Source organism: Crinia signifera, chromosome 4 (genome assembly GCF_055691185.1).
Source record: "Crinia signifera chromosome 4, ASM5569118v1, whole genome shotgun sequence".
Classification (NCBI taxonomy): domain Eukaryota; kingdom Metazoa; phylum Chordata; class Amphibia; order Anura; family Myobatrachidae; genus Crinia; species Crinia signifera.
Genome location: NC_139220.1, coordinates 209,760,765 through 209,777,930, shown reverse-complemented (window position 1 = coordinate 209,777,930; position 17,166 = coordinate 209,760,765). Strand labels below are relative to the sequence as shown.

General features: G+C 46.0%; 1 protein-coding gene across 2 annotated transcripts in view; it reads left to right on the top strand.

The window, feature by feature from the left end:
• Positions 1-759: 759 nt before the first annotated feature.
• The window catches only part of CLK3 (CDC like kinase 3), a 29,249-nt gene continuing 12,842 nt past the window's right edge, over positions 760-17,166 (top strand). The window contains exons 1-4 of one of the 2 annotated variants that reach the window (XM_083183673.1): positions 760-1,089; positions 14,620-14,699; positions 16,238-16,371; positions 16,573-16,765. In XM_083183673.1, coding sequence (XP_083039799.1) covers positions 16,238-16,371; positions 16,573-16,765 — 327 coding nt within the window. In that variant the 5' untranslated portion in view covers positions 760-1,089; positions 14,620-14,699. Of the gene's footprint in view, positions 1,090-14,619; positions 14,700-16,237; positions 16,372-16,572; positions 16,766-17,166 lie in introns of those variants that run through there. The other variant, XM_083183674.1, reaches the window with a different exon arrangement.

Genomic DNA, 17,166 nt, shown 5'->3' with positions numbered 1-17,166 from the left:
TTATGGTGTGGCTCAATGTGGCCTTGCCCTTATTGTCATTTAGCAACTCCCCTAGTTTCATGTAACCACTCCCATTTGACATATGACCATGCCTGCGGCGTGCGCTACCAGTACCACTGAGAAAAATTTCTACTTGCACCACTGGCCTCTTTTGTGTGTGTGCGTAACTTGGCGTCCATCCCTTCGTACATGACACGCCCTTTCATCCGCGTGCCATGAAAGCTCTCACACCATCTAAAATCTCCCTGAAACTAGTTTCCAAAAGTAGGCAAGTATTGATGATTGACATCATCGCTGTCCATATACGCTGGGCATAGTCGCCCAGTGTGTATGGACCTTAAGTTCACGCTCCTGAAAAGTGCTCTCTACTGCCCTGCTAACCATAAACAAAACTTTTCCAATCGAAAGGGCAAGGAAATGCATTTCAAACGACTTTCGTTAGTTGTACACCTCCAAATTTGGTATCATGTTGGTTTATATCAACATATGAGGCTTTGAAACTGTTTTAAAAAGACACATCTCACGTCCCGGCTTTCTGACAGGACACTTTGAAAGATGCTGCCTCCTGCTCCCCCGCCCGGCAGCCACCAAACACACGCCTCCTCACTGCCCGCCTCCGAGTCCTCACTGCCATGTACGGGGGACTTCTGAGTCACCCTCCTTCCCGCCATGTGCGCGCATCACTACCTTACTGCAAAACATATACCACGTGGCCCGGGATGTAAGGATCATGGGGTCAAATTAGACGAATCAACGTGACAAGCCCGTCCGAGGCTTGGAACGCTGTGAGACGCGGTGCAGGAAATGGGCGGAGTCAACCGAGGCTGATGTCACGGACTCGCCGGCTCATGCAGTGGGCGCCTCTGTCCGTAGGCCGGTACGTTAGCGGGTCAGAATTCAGCAGAGCATCGGGCGGACCCGGGAAGCAAGACAGAACACGACCTCCTTTGTTTCTCTAGACTCATGCTTCATTGACCGCGGCTGTGAGTGAGTGGGGGTTGGGCGTTGGAGCGGCAGCTGTAGGAAGTCTTCCACATCAGCGCGGTGAGGCCCCTGTGTCCGGCCTCTGTTATGGAGAGGAGAGTGCAGGTAACAACTGCTCCTGTCTGGGCTTTTCTAGTCCCTGCCTCCTGCATGCTCTCTGGCAGTGGGGTTGTGTGGGTTCTGTGCTGCATTACATGGCTCCTTTCTTGGAGTAGGAGATCTGCTGCATTGTGGCACAAGGAGCTGCTGTATGTAATATAATGCCCCTCTCACGTTTCTGTCTAGCTTTGAGCAAAGTAATATATAAAATATACAACTGATGTCTATAAATATACCACTATTCTGTGTGTTGTCCTGCTCTAAAATAGGCATGGGTTCAGATGCTGAAGGTGTGTGTGTGTAAAGCAGAGCAGGAATGCCCACCCTACCCATATGCTACGTACACACCAGAATGATGCAGGTCGTAAAACGATTGTACGATAATCTCATGATCTGTACCCAGTTGGAGGGGTCATTTTCAAACCCTTCCTGCTGCCAGGGGCGAATTTATGGGGGAGGGCGTCCCTAGGCAGAACAGTAACGGTTGCCCCCCTTGCCTAATTGTATTATTTTATTGATTGGTTATAAGCCCTCAATTAAGTGTGCCAATTAATAAATAAATAAGTCAGTGGCTTTTTTATTTTCTTTTTATTATCCTTTATTTATATTTACTAAGTAGGACAGCTATCAGTGGTAGTATGTGCATGTCCTATCGATTTACACTATTAAAGATGACATTTGTTACAGTACAATGGAATTAATTTGCTGTTACTGCTACATTTTAGGCTGACAGTACTAAAATAGGCATCCAAGTGGCGCCCCCAACATGTGCCTCCCCTATACACATGCCTAATGGGAAATTCGACACTGCCTGCTGCCGGTAGGATCTGAACAAGAACCAAACTACCAGAATCGGATCAGAAATGGCCTAAAACATGCACAGTTTACATACAATCGGTTGCGATTGTATCGAAATCTGGTGACTTGAGGCCTAGTTGTTCTGGTGTGTACCTTGCATTAGAGTAGTGGTGCCGGGTGACTCACCAACGGGTGATTGTTTGACATTGGAATCCTGACTGTCAGGAGCCCGACTACACAGGCTATTTTCTCTTGTGGGGGTTCATGGGTTTTAATGTGCTCGCTCCCCTGTTGGGCTCTTGACGAGATATTAAACATGCATAAAAATCTTGATACTCTGATCCCGGTGGGAATCGGGTATTATATAACATGCTTCATATCTATTTAATAATAATATTTTATTAACCGTTTCTTATATATTGCACACATTCCGCAGCGCTTTACAGAGAGAATACTTACAATCTATATTCCCTACCACATGTACACGCACACACACATTCTAGGCTTACTTTTTTTGGTAGGAGCCAAAAAACCTACCAATATATTTTTGAAATGTGGGATGAAACTGGAGTGCCCGGAGGAAACCCACGCAAGTACGGGGAGAATATACAAACTCCGCACAGTTAGGGCCATGGTGGGAATTGAAACCATGACCTCACTACTGTGAGGCAGTAATAATAACCATTACACCATCCATACTGCCCCAAATATCCCAGATCCCCCTGGTGGATTGCTAATCAGTGTATCCAGTTGGTGGATTGGGAGTGTATGGGCACCTTTAAATTGTTGCAAGATAGTTGGGTGATATGCAGCTGATCCCACCGTGGGGAGTGTGAGCTGAAATGCTGGCACTAGCAGCTTGGTGTGCCTAAATGCAGCTACATTTGAATAAATTCCATTTTGTTTTGCTGTCTAGTGGCAACTGACACTAAAACTGGTACTTGTGTATTAGCAGGGTGCCCGGCTACCCTACGCTGACAACGTACCTTAGGCTACGTTGTCAGCGTAGCCGGGCGCCCTGCTAATATCTGGCTTTACACTTACTGGGTGGCCGGCTGTGAAAGGCGGTTAGGAGAGCGACACACATCAGTCCTCCGGCGGCACTACGCTAATTGCATACATTGGGGAGCAGGGATCTGGCACCGGACACACAGGAGGACATGTAAGTATAAAGCCCCACACACACGCAATGCTGCCGCCGGGGACATGTAAGTATAAAGCAACACACACACACTAACAACGTCATATCCCCACTATCCATGTCATTCCCCCAGTATCCACATGGGTGTGGAGTTAATTTTATAAAGTGACGAGCGGATTCGCTTCCCCCTGCGGGGCTCGCCGCGTTTTGGGCTCGATGGCTCGCTACACTTTATAAAATTAGCTCCACGTGGATGCTGGTGGTATGAAGGGGATATGAACCATTGTGTATTAGCACAGCTCCAGTTACGTAATTTACATAAGTTACGTCGTTTATGTAGCCAGCATAGTGGTGTATTGGTATTCTCAAAATACCACTACGCAAACTATGTAATGAGTGCCCTGCTAATACACAGGTACCCTAAAACTTTTGTATATGTCCCTATAGGCAGATTGGGCTGACAAATCTGGTAAAATCGTTTGTGTATGACATCTGATCCGCGGTCCCATGCGCATCAAAGGACCGATGGGCTGCATATAAGAATTCATATGTGCAGCCGCCAGTGGCACATCGCGAGTGCTTTTTAGCACCCGCGATATATCACATCTGACGGCCCATAGGTGTGTGCCAGCAGAGTGGGGAAGCACCAGGCAGGAGAGGAGCTCTCACTGCTCTGCAGTGGGCAGGAGATTGAAAAACAATCCATACAAAAGAATGGGTGACTGCTGATTCTTTTGAATTCTTTTATTTATTTTTTTAATTCTCCTGTTCCCGCCTGCAGCTCCCAGGGTTAACCAAAAAAATGGCACATCAAGTTTAAATTATATGGGAGCACAAGGGAAATCTGGTCCAACATGCCGGATTAGTTGAGGGGGGCCTTATGCGGTGTGGTTGTTGGGGGGTCCAGTCACATCAATGTGTGTGTCCACCGGGGGTGGTGAGCTGCAATGCATTAAAAGACACCTGTTTGAGCCACTATACGCACCTAAACCCAACCTTAATGGGCACGAAAAAACTGACATTTGAATTTCGGCTTTCACTTTAGACAGGAGATCTGATGCGTTTAATCATTTTGAAGCCGGCCCTGGCAAGTTTGGAACATATGGGACCCCTGAGACTAACCTGCCTAAACTGCTTCATATCGTTTCACTTGTTTAGAACATAAAAAAATGTATACTTGCAACGCTTCATGCATGATGCCTCAGTCAGGTTACTGTTCCCTTTAAATATCTATGCGGTTAATGAAAGTAATAGCCTAGGGTTCCCATGTGCTGAACATGAGTGATTTGAATGGTACTTGTTTAGTTTCACGGCGGCAGCATCTGTGTCCCCTTGCGGGGCTCGGTGGTTTGCTCGCCACGCTATCTGAAAATAAACTCCATGCCAACGTGGATAGTGGGGGTATGAACTATTCACGTTGGCATGGACTATATTTTAGAAAGTTTACCAAGCGCCGGACCCGGAAGTAGCGGGCGGCCATTTTAATTTGCTCACATACTACAGATGTTAATGTATTCTCCATTCTCTGGAAACAATTTGAATGCTACACTACTTGAGCTTATTAGTGCAGGAAACAGCAATGATACCTGCACTAAATAATCTCAAGTAGTTTCTAGAGTTCCATTCCTTTCTGTATATAGAACAGTATGTATGGGTGTGCGATCATTAGGATAATATTGGTTATTTTTCACCTTCATTCAGGATGGGGTACTGAGGTCTTATAACCTTGGGATTAGAGGGTATCCGACAGGAGACAGGCACATAACATTTTCTTCAACCAGGGTGTGCTAGCTCCTCCCCTCTATATCCCCCTACTAGCCAGTTTTAGAAAATGTGCCCTCAGGAGAGGATGCACACTCCTGGAGCTCCAGAGAGTTTTTCTTCAATTTATTTTAGTTTATTATTTTCTGGTTGCTGTTTGGGCTTAACAGCTTCCCTGCGACGAGGGAAGCCGGGGTAGGGACTGCTGCAGGCCTTTCAAGGAACCGAGCTGATCCCTGCTGCAGGTCCACCGACCTGAGAGGGTGCTGTTACCGCTGGCATTGCGCTGCAGCGAGCACACCCCCAGCTGCCGCACACCCCTGGCTCAGCCTGAAAACGTCGGTGGTGAGTGTTAACCGGGTCCCCTCAGTGGGGACGCCGGTTTTGCGTGCGGCATAACGGCGAATGGCGGCGCGGTGGCCCTGCACAGGGATCGCGCGCAGATGTTTTAACACTGCAGCCACGCCGACACTGGATGCCAGGCATTGCCACTGGACCACCAGGGCATATACCGCTATGTGGGAAAATCCTTTTTTTTTTAAAAGGATTACCAGGCGCCAGTATAAATATTAGTATAGCCCGGACGCCATTACAAGGGGCGGGGCTTAGCTCAGAGCGGGACCTGAGCGCGCCTGTACACTGCTTCCTGCTTCTTCTCATGCTGTTGGCGCCATTACAGCAGAGCGGAGATCACTCCTCAGCGCAGCCTTGAAGGGAGAGAGATCGTTCAGCAGAGACAGCAAGTATAGCGCTTGATAGCGCTTCTTGTGTGCTTTAAGCCACAGATAGCAGCACACAGTATTGTTAATATTGTGTTTGTGCATAGACGCCGGTCTATCAAATCGATAGTCCAGGTTACAGGGTGCTGGTGTCCTCCATTTTACTCTGAGTCCCCCACTGCTAATTAAGCAATTTTACACTGTCATATAGATATATGTGATCCTGCACATAGAGTGTTAGCTACATATATTCTACTGTACATTCACTGTGTGTGTGTTCAGCGTGATTGCAGTGTGTTTAGGGGGTATTATCTCTCCAACATGGTGAGAAAAATAACTTGCATGATTTGCAGCAACAAGTTTGCTCCCAGCACTACCTCACAAGTCGCTTGTGACCAGTGTATGTCACCTCAGCTCAGTAGCATGTCTCCGCAGCGCAGTAGCTCGCAGACTGACTCCCAGGAACCTTCATGGGCTACTGGTATGAAAGCCATGTTAGAGACTGTCTCATCACAGCTGGCGACAAATAATTTACAGACTAAGCAAGTCCAGCAGGATTTAAAGGTCCTGTCAGCAAGGGTGGATATTCTTACACCCATGCCAGGGGTGTCCCGCAAGAGGGCACTTGAGGCCGTGGCACCTGACTCCGATATGGATGATGGTGATGGCGATGGTGACGCAGATGATATTGTAGATTCACAAGCGTCTCAGTCTAGCATTCAAGGTACTGAAAACCTGGTCCTTGCTGTTAGAGAAGTACTAGATTTACCTCTAGCCACACCAGTGGAGGGTGACCCATTCTTTGTGTCACACAGAAGGCAGGACATAGTTTTTCCTGAACAGTCTGACTTAGAAGAGGTGTTCAAAGCTGCCTGGAAAAATCCAGAGAAACGTTTTACATTGTCCAAACGTTTCAAATCCACCTTCCCTTTTGACCCCACGGGCAGGAAGGTGTGGGAGGAACCCCCTGTTGTGGACGCTTCAGTGTCCCGCCTCTCAAAAAAGGTGGTGCTCCCAGTCCCAGGTACCTCTACCTTAAAGGACGCGGTAGATACGAAACTAGATAGCACAGTAAAGGCTATGTATACAGCCAGCGGGGCATCCCAACGCCCGGTGCTTGCTAGTTGTTGGATGGCAAAAGCCATCTTCACATGGGCAGGCCAGATACAAGAAGGCCTGTTGGGTGACATGGATGTGCCCACGGTAGCTGAAAAGCTACGTCACATACAGGACACAGCAAAGATGATGTGCGAAGCACAGAAGGAGTTGGGTGCAATTAATGCCCGGAACTCGGCCATGGCTGTGTCGGCCCGCAGGGCCCTGTGGTTGCGGCAGTGGGTCGCTGACGCGGACTCAAAACGCAGTGTAGAGAGCCTACCCTTCACAGGGGATAGACTCTTTGGGAGTGAACTGGATGATCTGATATCAAAGGCTACGGCTGGTAAGTCCACATTCCTCCCATCAGCCTCCACCCCGGTAAGACGCCCTTCAACAGGGAGTACACAGCAGTCCTTTCGGACCTCTAGATTTCGGTCCAGGGCCAGGGGAGGCTCCACTGCCAATAGAGGCGCCAGAGGTAAGCCTAGGAAGGCAGCAACTGCTGCCACAAGAGACCGTGGCACAGGTGCAGCTACGCCTAAGCCCGCTGCATGACGGGCCACTCCCACCTCGGGATTTTCCCGCGGTGGGGGCAAGACTGAGGTTCTTCAGTCACGTGTGGGATGCATCCGCCCTAGACCCTTGGGTCAGGGCCATTATTTCACACGGTTACAGGCTGGAGTTCGAAAGAACACCCCCCCAGAGATATTTCAGGTCGGGACTCCCTGCAGCAGCAGAGGATCGCAGAATCCTCAGACAAGCTGTGCAAAAGCTGGTCCTAGCACAGGTCATCATACCAGTACCAGCTTCAGAAAGGAACAAGGGTTATTTTTCAAACCTGTTTCTGGTTCCAAAACCAAGGGGGGGTTCGACCCATCTTAAACTTAAAGTCCCTTAACCCATACTTGAGGGTGTTCAAATTCCAAATGGAATCCCTGAGAGCAGTGATTGCAGGACTGGAGGAGGGGGAATATCTAGCGTCCATCGATGTGAAGGACGCGTACCTCCACATACCGGTGTGGGCCCCACACCAAGCCTTCCTGAGGTTTGCAATCCTGGATGAACAATTTCAGTTCCAAGCCCTACCGTTTGGGCTCTCAACGGCCCCACGAGTCTTCACCAAGGTGATGGCGGAGATGATGTCCTTACTAAGCACTCAAGGGATAAACATCATCCCATACTTGGACGACTTGTTGCTGAAGGCTGTATCATTGTCCAAGCTGCTGGGGGCCATAGAGACGACAAGGCAGCTCCTGTCCCAACACGGATGGATCCTAAATATACCAAAATCTTCACTGATTCCGTCCCAACGTCTTCAGTTTCTGGGGATGATTTTGGACACGGTGGAGAAAAGGGTATTTCTTCCAAGGGAGAAGATTGCAGTGATACAACAGCTGTTGAGGGAGGTGCTAGCCCCAGAAAGAGTCTCGGTCTACCTCTGCATCAGACTGATGGGAACTATGGTAGGCTCTACAGTTCGGGAGGCTTCACTCTCGAACTTTCCAGTGGGACAGGTTGATTTGCCTGTCTGTCAAGGCAAGGCAGTCTCTACAGTGGTGGCTACATACGCCAAATCTCCTGGCAGGGAGGATATTCGGGATCCAGAACTGGATCTTGTTGACCACAGATGCTAGCCTCCACGGCTGGGGGGCGGTGGCACAAGGAATGCGATTCCAGGGCAGGTGGTCCTACTTGGAAACTCAGCTCCACATAAACATCTTGGAGCTGAGGGCAGTACACTATGCTCTTCTAGAGGCTCACTCCCTCCTGGAACAGCAGGCGATACAAGTCCAGTCAGACAATGCAACGACTGTTGCTTACATAAACCGCCAAGGCGGCACGAAGAGCAGAGCGTGCATGAGAGAAGCTCTCAAGATTCTGACCTGGGCAGAGACACATGCGGTGGCAATATCTGCCATCTTCATACCCAGGGTGGACAACTGGGAGGCGGACTTCCTGAGTCGTCACGACCTCCACCCCGGGGAATGGAGTCTGCATCCTCAAGTGTTCGGAAGCATTGTAGATCTGTGGGGGCTCCCACAGATAGACTTGATGGCCTCAAGGACCAACCACAAGGTGGTAAGGTATTGCTCAAGGACAAGAGATCCTCAAGCAGAGGCAACAGATGCTCTGACAACGGACTGGGTATACGACCTGGTATACATATTCCCGCCCCTCCCACTCTTGGGGAGAGTGTTACAGAGGATCAGACATCAGCGGGTGCAGGCAATCCTAATAGCACCGGATTGGCCCAGGAGAGCATGGTACGCAAGTCTGCAAAACATGCTGATAGAAGACCCGTGGCGGCTGCCTCTAAGAAGAGACCTTCTGGTACAAGGCCCCTTCGTCTACCAGGACTTAGGGCGTCTTCGTTTGACGGCCTGGAGATTGAGCGGAACATCTTAGCTCTGAAAGGATTTCATTCCTCGGTCATAAACACCATGACCCGGGCCAGGAAGGCAGTGACAGCCTCGCACTACCATAAGATCTGGCGTAGATATGTGTCCTGGTGCGAACACATGAGTTTTCCGCCAGCAGACTTCAAATTGGACCGTTTCCTGCTTTTCCTGCAGGTGGGCCTTGAGAAGGGACTCCGGCTGGGATCTCTAAAGGTTCAAATATCGGCTCTTTCTGTCTTTTTTCAGAAGAAGTTGGCGGTCTACCCTGAAGTCCAGACCTTTCTACAAGGAGTCTTAAGGATACAGCCTCCATTTGTGGCGGCAACGGCGCCCTGGGACCTAGATGTGGTCCTGGAGTTGCAGTCAGCCTGGTTTGAACCAGTGGACTCCATAGATTTAAAATACCTCACCTGGAAGACGGTGACACTACTGGCTCTGGCCTCGGCCAGAAGAGTTTCTGAGCTTGGTGCTCTCTCTTGTAAGAGCCCTTACTTGATTTTCCATCAAGACAGGGCAGAACTTCGGACAAGACAGCAGTTCCTGCCAAAAGTGGTCTCGGCGTTCCATATGAACCAGCCGATTGTGGTTCCTTCTTGCTCAGGTCATAAGGATATTCCTGAGTCACTTGATGTAGCTAGAATCCTGCAGATCTACGTGAGACGAACATCAAGGATCCGTAAGACGGAGTGTCTTTTTGTGTTGTATGACGCACAAAAGAAGGGATGCCCAGCATCGAAGCAATCAATTGCTAGATGGATTCGTTCTACTATACAGCAAGCATATGTGTCAGCACATCTGACTATGCCGGCATCAGTGAGAGCCCACTCCACTAGAGCCGTAGGAGCATCCTGGGCGGCTGCTCGGGGTGTTTCAGCTTTGCAGCTATGTAGAGCTGCCACCTGGTCTGGTCAACATACCTTCGTCAAATTTTACAAGTTTGACACTGTGGCCAGGGATGATACCCAGTTTGGGCAGGCGGTGTTGCAACAGGCTCCGCACGTTCCCGCCCTTTCTGGATGCTTTGGGACCTCCCTAAGGTTATAAGACCTCAGTACCCCATCCTGAATGAAGGTGAAAATAGGATTTTAATACCTACCGGTAAATCCTTTTCACTGAATTCAGATGGGGTACTGAGCGCCCGCCTCAGTGCGGGGCTCTGTTGCACAGGTTATTATCCTGTTGTTGCCTTTTGCTAATTGCAAAGTCTGGTTTTCTGATAAGTTATAGGTCCGTTGACCTGTTTAGGAGCAGCTGAGTTTTGGTGACAAAATTGCTCCATAAAAATACATTTATGTTCCTAAGTAACACAATGACGGGGTTAACTACGTTTAGTTGAGAGAGTTGTTGTGTGTGTTGTGGTGTGCTGGTGCAAATCTCACCACGTTATCTTAATGATTAGTTCCTACCTCACATACGTTATCCTTCCTTCGGGCACAGTTTTCTTAACTGGCTAGTAGGGGGATATAGAGGGGAGGAGCCAGCACACCCTGGTTGAAGAAAATGTTATGTGCCTGTCTCCTGTCGGATACCCTCTAATCCCAAGGTTATAAGACCTCAGTACCCCATCTGAATTCAGTGAAAAGGATTTACCGGTAGGTATAAAAATCCTATTATTTTTCAACGACTTGTTCACACTTTACCATCCCAGTGGACATAGAGGGAGAATGATAGTGTGCCAAGTGCAGCAAGCCATGCGAGGGGACACTGTACACTAATACTGTCCAAAAAAGCCTAGAAACCCCCCAATGTCTCCCCTTTTTCCATGTCGACTTTTTGCTTGTCATCCTTTTGACATGTTAACTTTTCGTTTTTCGACCTTCTGTCTGTCAACCTAATTATCCACACCTGTGTGTGTGTGTGTGTGTGTGTGTGTGTGTGTGTGTGTGTACATGTATGTATATTTATTTCTAAGAAAAATGTAGAACAAGTATTACAAACACACAGCCACACCCCACAATAAAAGCATACACACTAGGTGATATTGTTAATAATAGCATCTAGTCTGGACACTTAATATAGTTAACTATGCGCTTTCCTGCACGTCGTTAACGATAATCAATGTCTTCTAAACATGTAGGTCAATTTGGCAATATAGCCAAGCGACCTGAATATTTAGTGAGTCCCGATGACGTCACTGAACAGAATCGGCCGCGCTGCATGCGGATAATATTAGCCACCCATAGCTGATATGGTTAACTATATCGGCTGCAGCCGCAGTCAGGTAGTGTGTATGGGGCTTTAATGTAAGTAATGTAACGTGAGTCAGTTAACTGCAAGTAGCTAGATGGCAATTTAATACAGCAGATCTAAATATTGTTTGTATTATCATTGCTATATAAGGGAACATTATCACTTTTTTGTGACAGAAAAATGCACGTTTTTCGAACACAATTAAAAACACTAGGTTAAATGGACAATAGCTATCCCAATTTTTTTAGGTGCTTAACAAAGGTATACATTGCTTCCACACACAAAAATCAACATGGTACCTTGTTTTATAGTGGAGAAAAAAATAATGAAGGTGATGTTCAATTATTGTACCGCATACATAATTAACACAAGGAACCATAAATTTAAACTTTAACGTAACTTGATTAAACAATCGCTTTAGTTTTCCCTTGTTTAGAACCTGTTGTATTGGTCTTTAAATTTTCCTTCGTGTCAGCAGAAAGTGTACACTGCCTTCCAGTACTTCATTGGATAGTAGGCACTTCTGTTACACAGAGGATGTGAATAATGCACCTTTTCCACTAGCAAAGAAACCCCGTGATTTTGTGCATGTGCCAGATGACTGCCGACGGGGGATCCCGACATCGGATTCCCGACTGCTGGTGCTCCGACAGGGGGAATCCCAACTCGCTGGCTATTCTCCCTTGTGTGGGTCCACAACCCCCATAGATGGAGAATAAAACATGTGGTGAGCCATCGCATCCGCAAAGGGCTTCTTTTGCGCTCGCACTCCTGTCGAAGCACTGGCAGTCGGGATTCTCCCCCCCCCCCCCCCTTTTTTTTTTTTAAAAGACCGCCATACCACACCCATTTTGCATAGGGATGCGCATTGACCCAGGGTTTTTTGCTAGTAGAATTCGTCCCCAGGAAAAATGGATCGAGCGTCCAGGCAATCAAAAATCAATTTTGGGTAGTTACCTGGGTTGGACCCAGGATGGTTATATAGTAGAAAAGGGGTATCATCTCGTGAAGGCCAGGACAGCACATGTGTTTATTGGTTTTGTTTCATGAAGTGTACCAGCACATCTTGTTCCTCCTCATTACGTTGTAAAATATACCCAATGTACCAGTTGTTGTTGTTGTACACTGCTACTATGTATGTTCCAGGATGCAGATCACTTTTGGTTGTCTACACATTTTTTTGTGACTGTTTTTATAGTGACACTAATACTGCTTTCAGGTCGCATGGCCGGCTCAGACCCAGGATCTTGATTCCAGGTCCAGCATTTTCACGCTAAACCTGGGTCACCCATTATACAGAGTGTGACCTGGGTTTAACCCTTCTGATAACCTGGGGCGAAATGCCAGGTTAATCGACCCGGTTATTAGGTATGGTACTTTCACACCGCTCTTCGACCTGGCAGAAACCCGGGTTATTTTTGCGATATGATAGGGATATTACTCTGGTTCCTGCTGTCTTCATGTCATCTGATGACAATCGATGTGTAGCTCATCATTATTAATAGGCCGCATTGTGTGAGAAGTACACATTTCTGCCACGGTATTTGCAGGTTGGTTTTTCAGTCTTATATTTCATTTTATGACACCACGTAGAAAAATTTATGCTATATACATTTTAATTTGGCCAGCTATAAAAGTCCAAAGGTATCAAGATGTAATGGGTTTTAACTGCTTGTACACTGGTGCGGGTGGATAGAGCGTTTAACTGGCCCTCCAATGTATTCACATGGACTCTTAAAATGAGAGATGGGAAAAAATCCATTCGACCTGTGGACACGTAACTACACTAAATTAGTGAACGTACTCCAATTTTGGCAATAGTTTTTTTTTGCTGTGTTTCAGAACTACCATAATGAACACATATTTCAGTTAGGTCTTTGTAGTCCATCTTTAGTGGTAGAGCACTAACCAATAATTTGACTTTTTGGTGAGTTTTGCAAACGCACATAGAAAGGGGGGTTTTCAGACCTGATTGCAAATTTGCAAGCCTATCGATTTATGGAACAACTGAGCATGTGTAGGGATCATAGTACACATATGCAAGGCAAAATAGTGACAAAAATAAGCCATTTGACTGACCGGAAGAATTTTTGTGGGTTGTAACCTGACATTATCTGGGAGTGTCGGGAAATACACGTCTGTGCCCAGGGAGGGTGTGTGACTGACTTCAGCCTGATTCTGTCGCTCAGTTGTGTAAGGGTCAGTTACGCACACTTGCGCAGACTGGGATAATCATTAGATGGTGAGTTGCAGATGTCCTGCGATTAGCGTTCCATTTGTAAGTTATTCAGATGTGCATGGGGCGGGGTTTCACTGTCTGGGAGGCGGCTATCTGATCACCGTCCTCTGCAAATTCGTACAGCAGCAATCAGGTCAGAATCAGGCCCAGCAGGCATACCTATTGCACCAGCACTAACACACCACATAGGTTATAAGGAACACAAGTTAGACAATACAACTTAAATGTTTGGAAAATGGTCTTTGAAGGCAACATAAAGCTCTCAACAAGGGGAAAATGTGATTGTTGGCTCACCTTAAGGTATGGGCTCATTTTGTAGTTTCTTGTGTTTAATTATGTATGCGGTTCAACAGTAATTGAACGTAAACTTGATTGTTTTGTAGTGTAGAAAAAAACAACACACGTACGATGCTGTATTTTATGTCTAGGTTTTTTTCTCCTTTTAATGTGATACATGGGGCATATAAAGAAAAAGTAATTTTGTTCAGATTCGGGAGGAAAAGTTAAGCTGTGTACACACGCAGCAATATATTGCTCAGTGTCTCCTGTTCATCAGCGACCAGAGATGGTCACTGATGAACAGGATACTCTGCCGGGGGAAGAGGCAGGGAAACAGCTGATCGCAGGAGCTTGCTCCTGCGACCATCAGGGGCTGCACACGGGAACGCGCATCTGGAGATTTATTGCCGACAGCACAAACAAATCACTGGCAATATGGTCGCTCAGCGACCATATTGCCAGCGATATGTGCTGAAATCGCCCCCATGTGTACACAGCTTTACTCTTCACCAAATTTCATGGTGATTCCTCAATAAACACCTGTGATACTTCTAATAAACTGTATAAATAAGCTATGTTTAGAGAAAAATGTAGAACATTGAATGAAAAATCAATATTTAACAGATCTAGGTGGGTATTCAATCCCGGGTCCAGATTGTCGGTACGTCCCGACAGTCGGGACCCTGACCCCGGCAGATGGGATTTGTCTCTTCTGCCGATCTGCAAAAAGGGGGCCATGTCTGCGAAAATGGCCATGGATTGTCTAGATCAGGACGTGATTAACTACAAATTTTTTTTTATTTTTTTTTAAAATCTGGTACAGGTGGGGGCATTTAGGGGTGGGTGATCGGATGTGACAAAACCCTGATTTTTAGTGCGTTTATATCTTAGAATATTTTTTGTTTCTTGCAGTTGACAAGTTGAGTGTGGTCATGGAAGCACACTGTGAATAATGTTTAAGTCTCTTCTACAGTGAAATCTGTTAAAGTGAGGTGAGTTTTAACCTCTGAAATTGACGGACTGTCTCTGTGTTTTGAAAGATAGTGGAAACGTATGTATTCAATATGGTGGATATTATGAATAATTAAGTTGTCAGTGGACAGGACTCGCCATTTTTGTGCAAAAAAACACACTAGGTGCTATGGTATAGATTTATCAAATCTAGCAGAGAAAGTACCAACCAATCTGTTATCAGTCACTTTATCACTTCTCCAGACTTAATACATCTTCCCCTATGTCTCAGATTTAGTTCTGCGATCTAGCAGGATTACCTAATTGGAAACGCATGATGGGATTTAAACACTTTGGGGTATATGGAATAGGTTGCGACTTTTGTCAGACAGCCAATATTTAGTCTAGCTGTAAAAAGGTAAAATACAATACCCAACCTTGTTTTGCATTTTAAATGATTAAGTTATTGCAGCTTTAAATATGCAGAAGATCTCAATGTATTACATATCTGCTCCTGTACTGATTCAGATTGGCTTTATCCCCACTTGTTTCCATTTATAAATGGAAGAAGAGTAAAAGGGTGTACACACTGTTCAATTAAGGCCCATACACACTGGGCAACTTTGAGCTGAAAACAGCTCCATATTATTTATTTATTAGCTTTTTTGGATATTATGAATAATTAAGTTGTCAGTGGACAGGACTCGCCGTTCTTGTGCAGAAACCACACTGGGTGCTATGGGATAGATTTATCAAATCTAGCAGAGAAATAAAGTACCAACCAATCTGTTTTAGCTGCTTTCAAAAGCCTCTGTGTTTACAGGGCAGCGATTGAGCGCTGATGTGCACTCCTGGATCATTGCTTGGCATGGCAGAGGGATGGGGGTGGGCCGCTTTCCATAGCCTCTTTCATAAGTATACCGTTATGTCTATCCCATACATTAAATCAGGGGTAGCCAACTCCAGTCCTCAAGAGCTACCAAAAGTTCACATTTTCCAGAGAACCTAGCTTGTGCACAGGTGTACTCATTACTCAATGACACATTATAAAAGATCCGCAGCTGAAGCTAATTACTTCCTTTGTGATTCTATGAGGAAACCTGGAAAACAGTAACTGTTGGAAGCTCTCTGGAGTGAACTGGAGTTAACTACCCCTGCATTAAATTGTTCTACGGTCTTAGCCATTCCCACCTCTGATGGGAGCTGTTTTCACTTGTCCACTAACCTTTCTGTGAAGTAAATTTTCCTCAGATTTTCCCAGAACCTACTTGCTCCAGTTTCAGGGCATGTCCTCGTGTTCTAATACTACTTTTCATTTGAAGAATGTTTCCCTCCTGGGCCTTGTTAAAACCCTTGATATATTTTAAAGTTATGTTCATGTTCCCCTTTCCCTTCTCTGCTTCAAACTATAAATTATTGAAATTTTCTAGTCTTTCCATGTAAGGGGTTTTTTTGGTAAAACTATTCAGTTATTTCCAATGTCCAGTTTATCTTTTAATTTCTGGCAAATACATAGTGCACCTGTAAGAAGATTTTGAGTATTATGGTTATGATGAGTCCTGTATAATGTTTCTTCTAGATGCATAGGAGGAAAAGATACTGGTCCCCTGAGGAGCGACCGAGATGGAAAATAAGGAAACAATCTCCAAGCTTGGAACGTGATAGGCGACACAGAATTCATTGGAAAACTCCACGCAGGTCGCGATCAAGGAGGTACGCAGCATAAATAAATGGAAAAATGTTTGTAGACTAATGATAATGATACTATTAGATTTCAAAATCCTTGTTTGGGAGCAGTTGAGGTTTCTGTTACTTGCATATGTATGTAGCATTGTTTGTAATGCAAATTGTGTTGTGTTTGTTTTTGTTTAATATATAAAAAAGATTTAGATATATTTTTATTTCTTTGTACAGCCATGAAAGGGAGGACTACTGGGCGAGGTCTCGCAAACCACGGTCCAGAGATGGCCGTCGTTCAGTCAGCAGTTCCTCTCACTGTGAGAGCTACTCTAAGCATTCCTCTGCTGCGGAGAAGGCTAGACCCAGAAACCGTCGTCATCTAGTCTCTCGGAGACGACGCTCCAGGTCTGGTAGCTACACTTCCTCGGTGAGTATACAGGAAACGGGTGAGTGATTTTTCAGGCTATCCTGTCTGAATCCATGATGCTGGGTTCCACTAATGGTTGCTACCAGTATGTTCAGCTTTAAAGTAACCATTGATTGTAATAGCATGTCAAGGCTACTAATGTACAGTACAAGAGTACAATTTCAAAATGGGTTGCTGCATAAAGAAAGCATTTTGTAAAACTCTAAATGTCTCTTACTTAATGTGTATGGTGTCTACATACACACTTTCATTGCAAAGACCTAAAGTATTTTATTGTTCAATTTTAGTAATGAGGAGCTTTATATAGAACATCAGAAGTTTTGTAAAGGGATAAAATAGTTGGTGTAAAACAGTTACCGGTATGTGAGGACACACCACGAGAGTGGACAGTTGGGAAATCA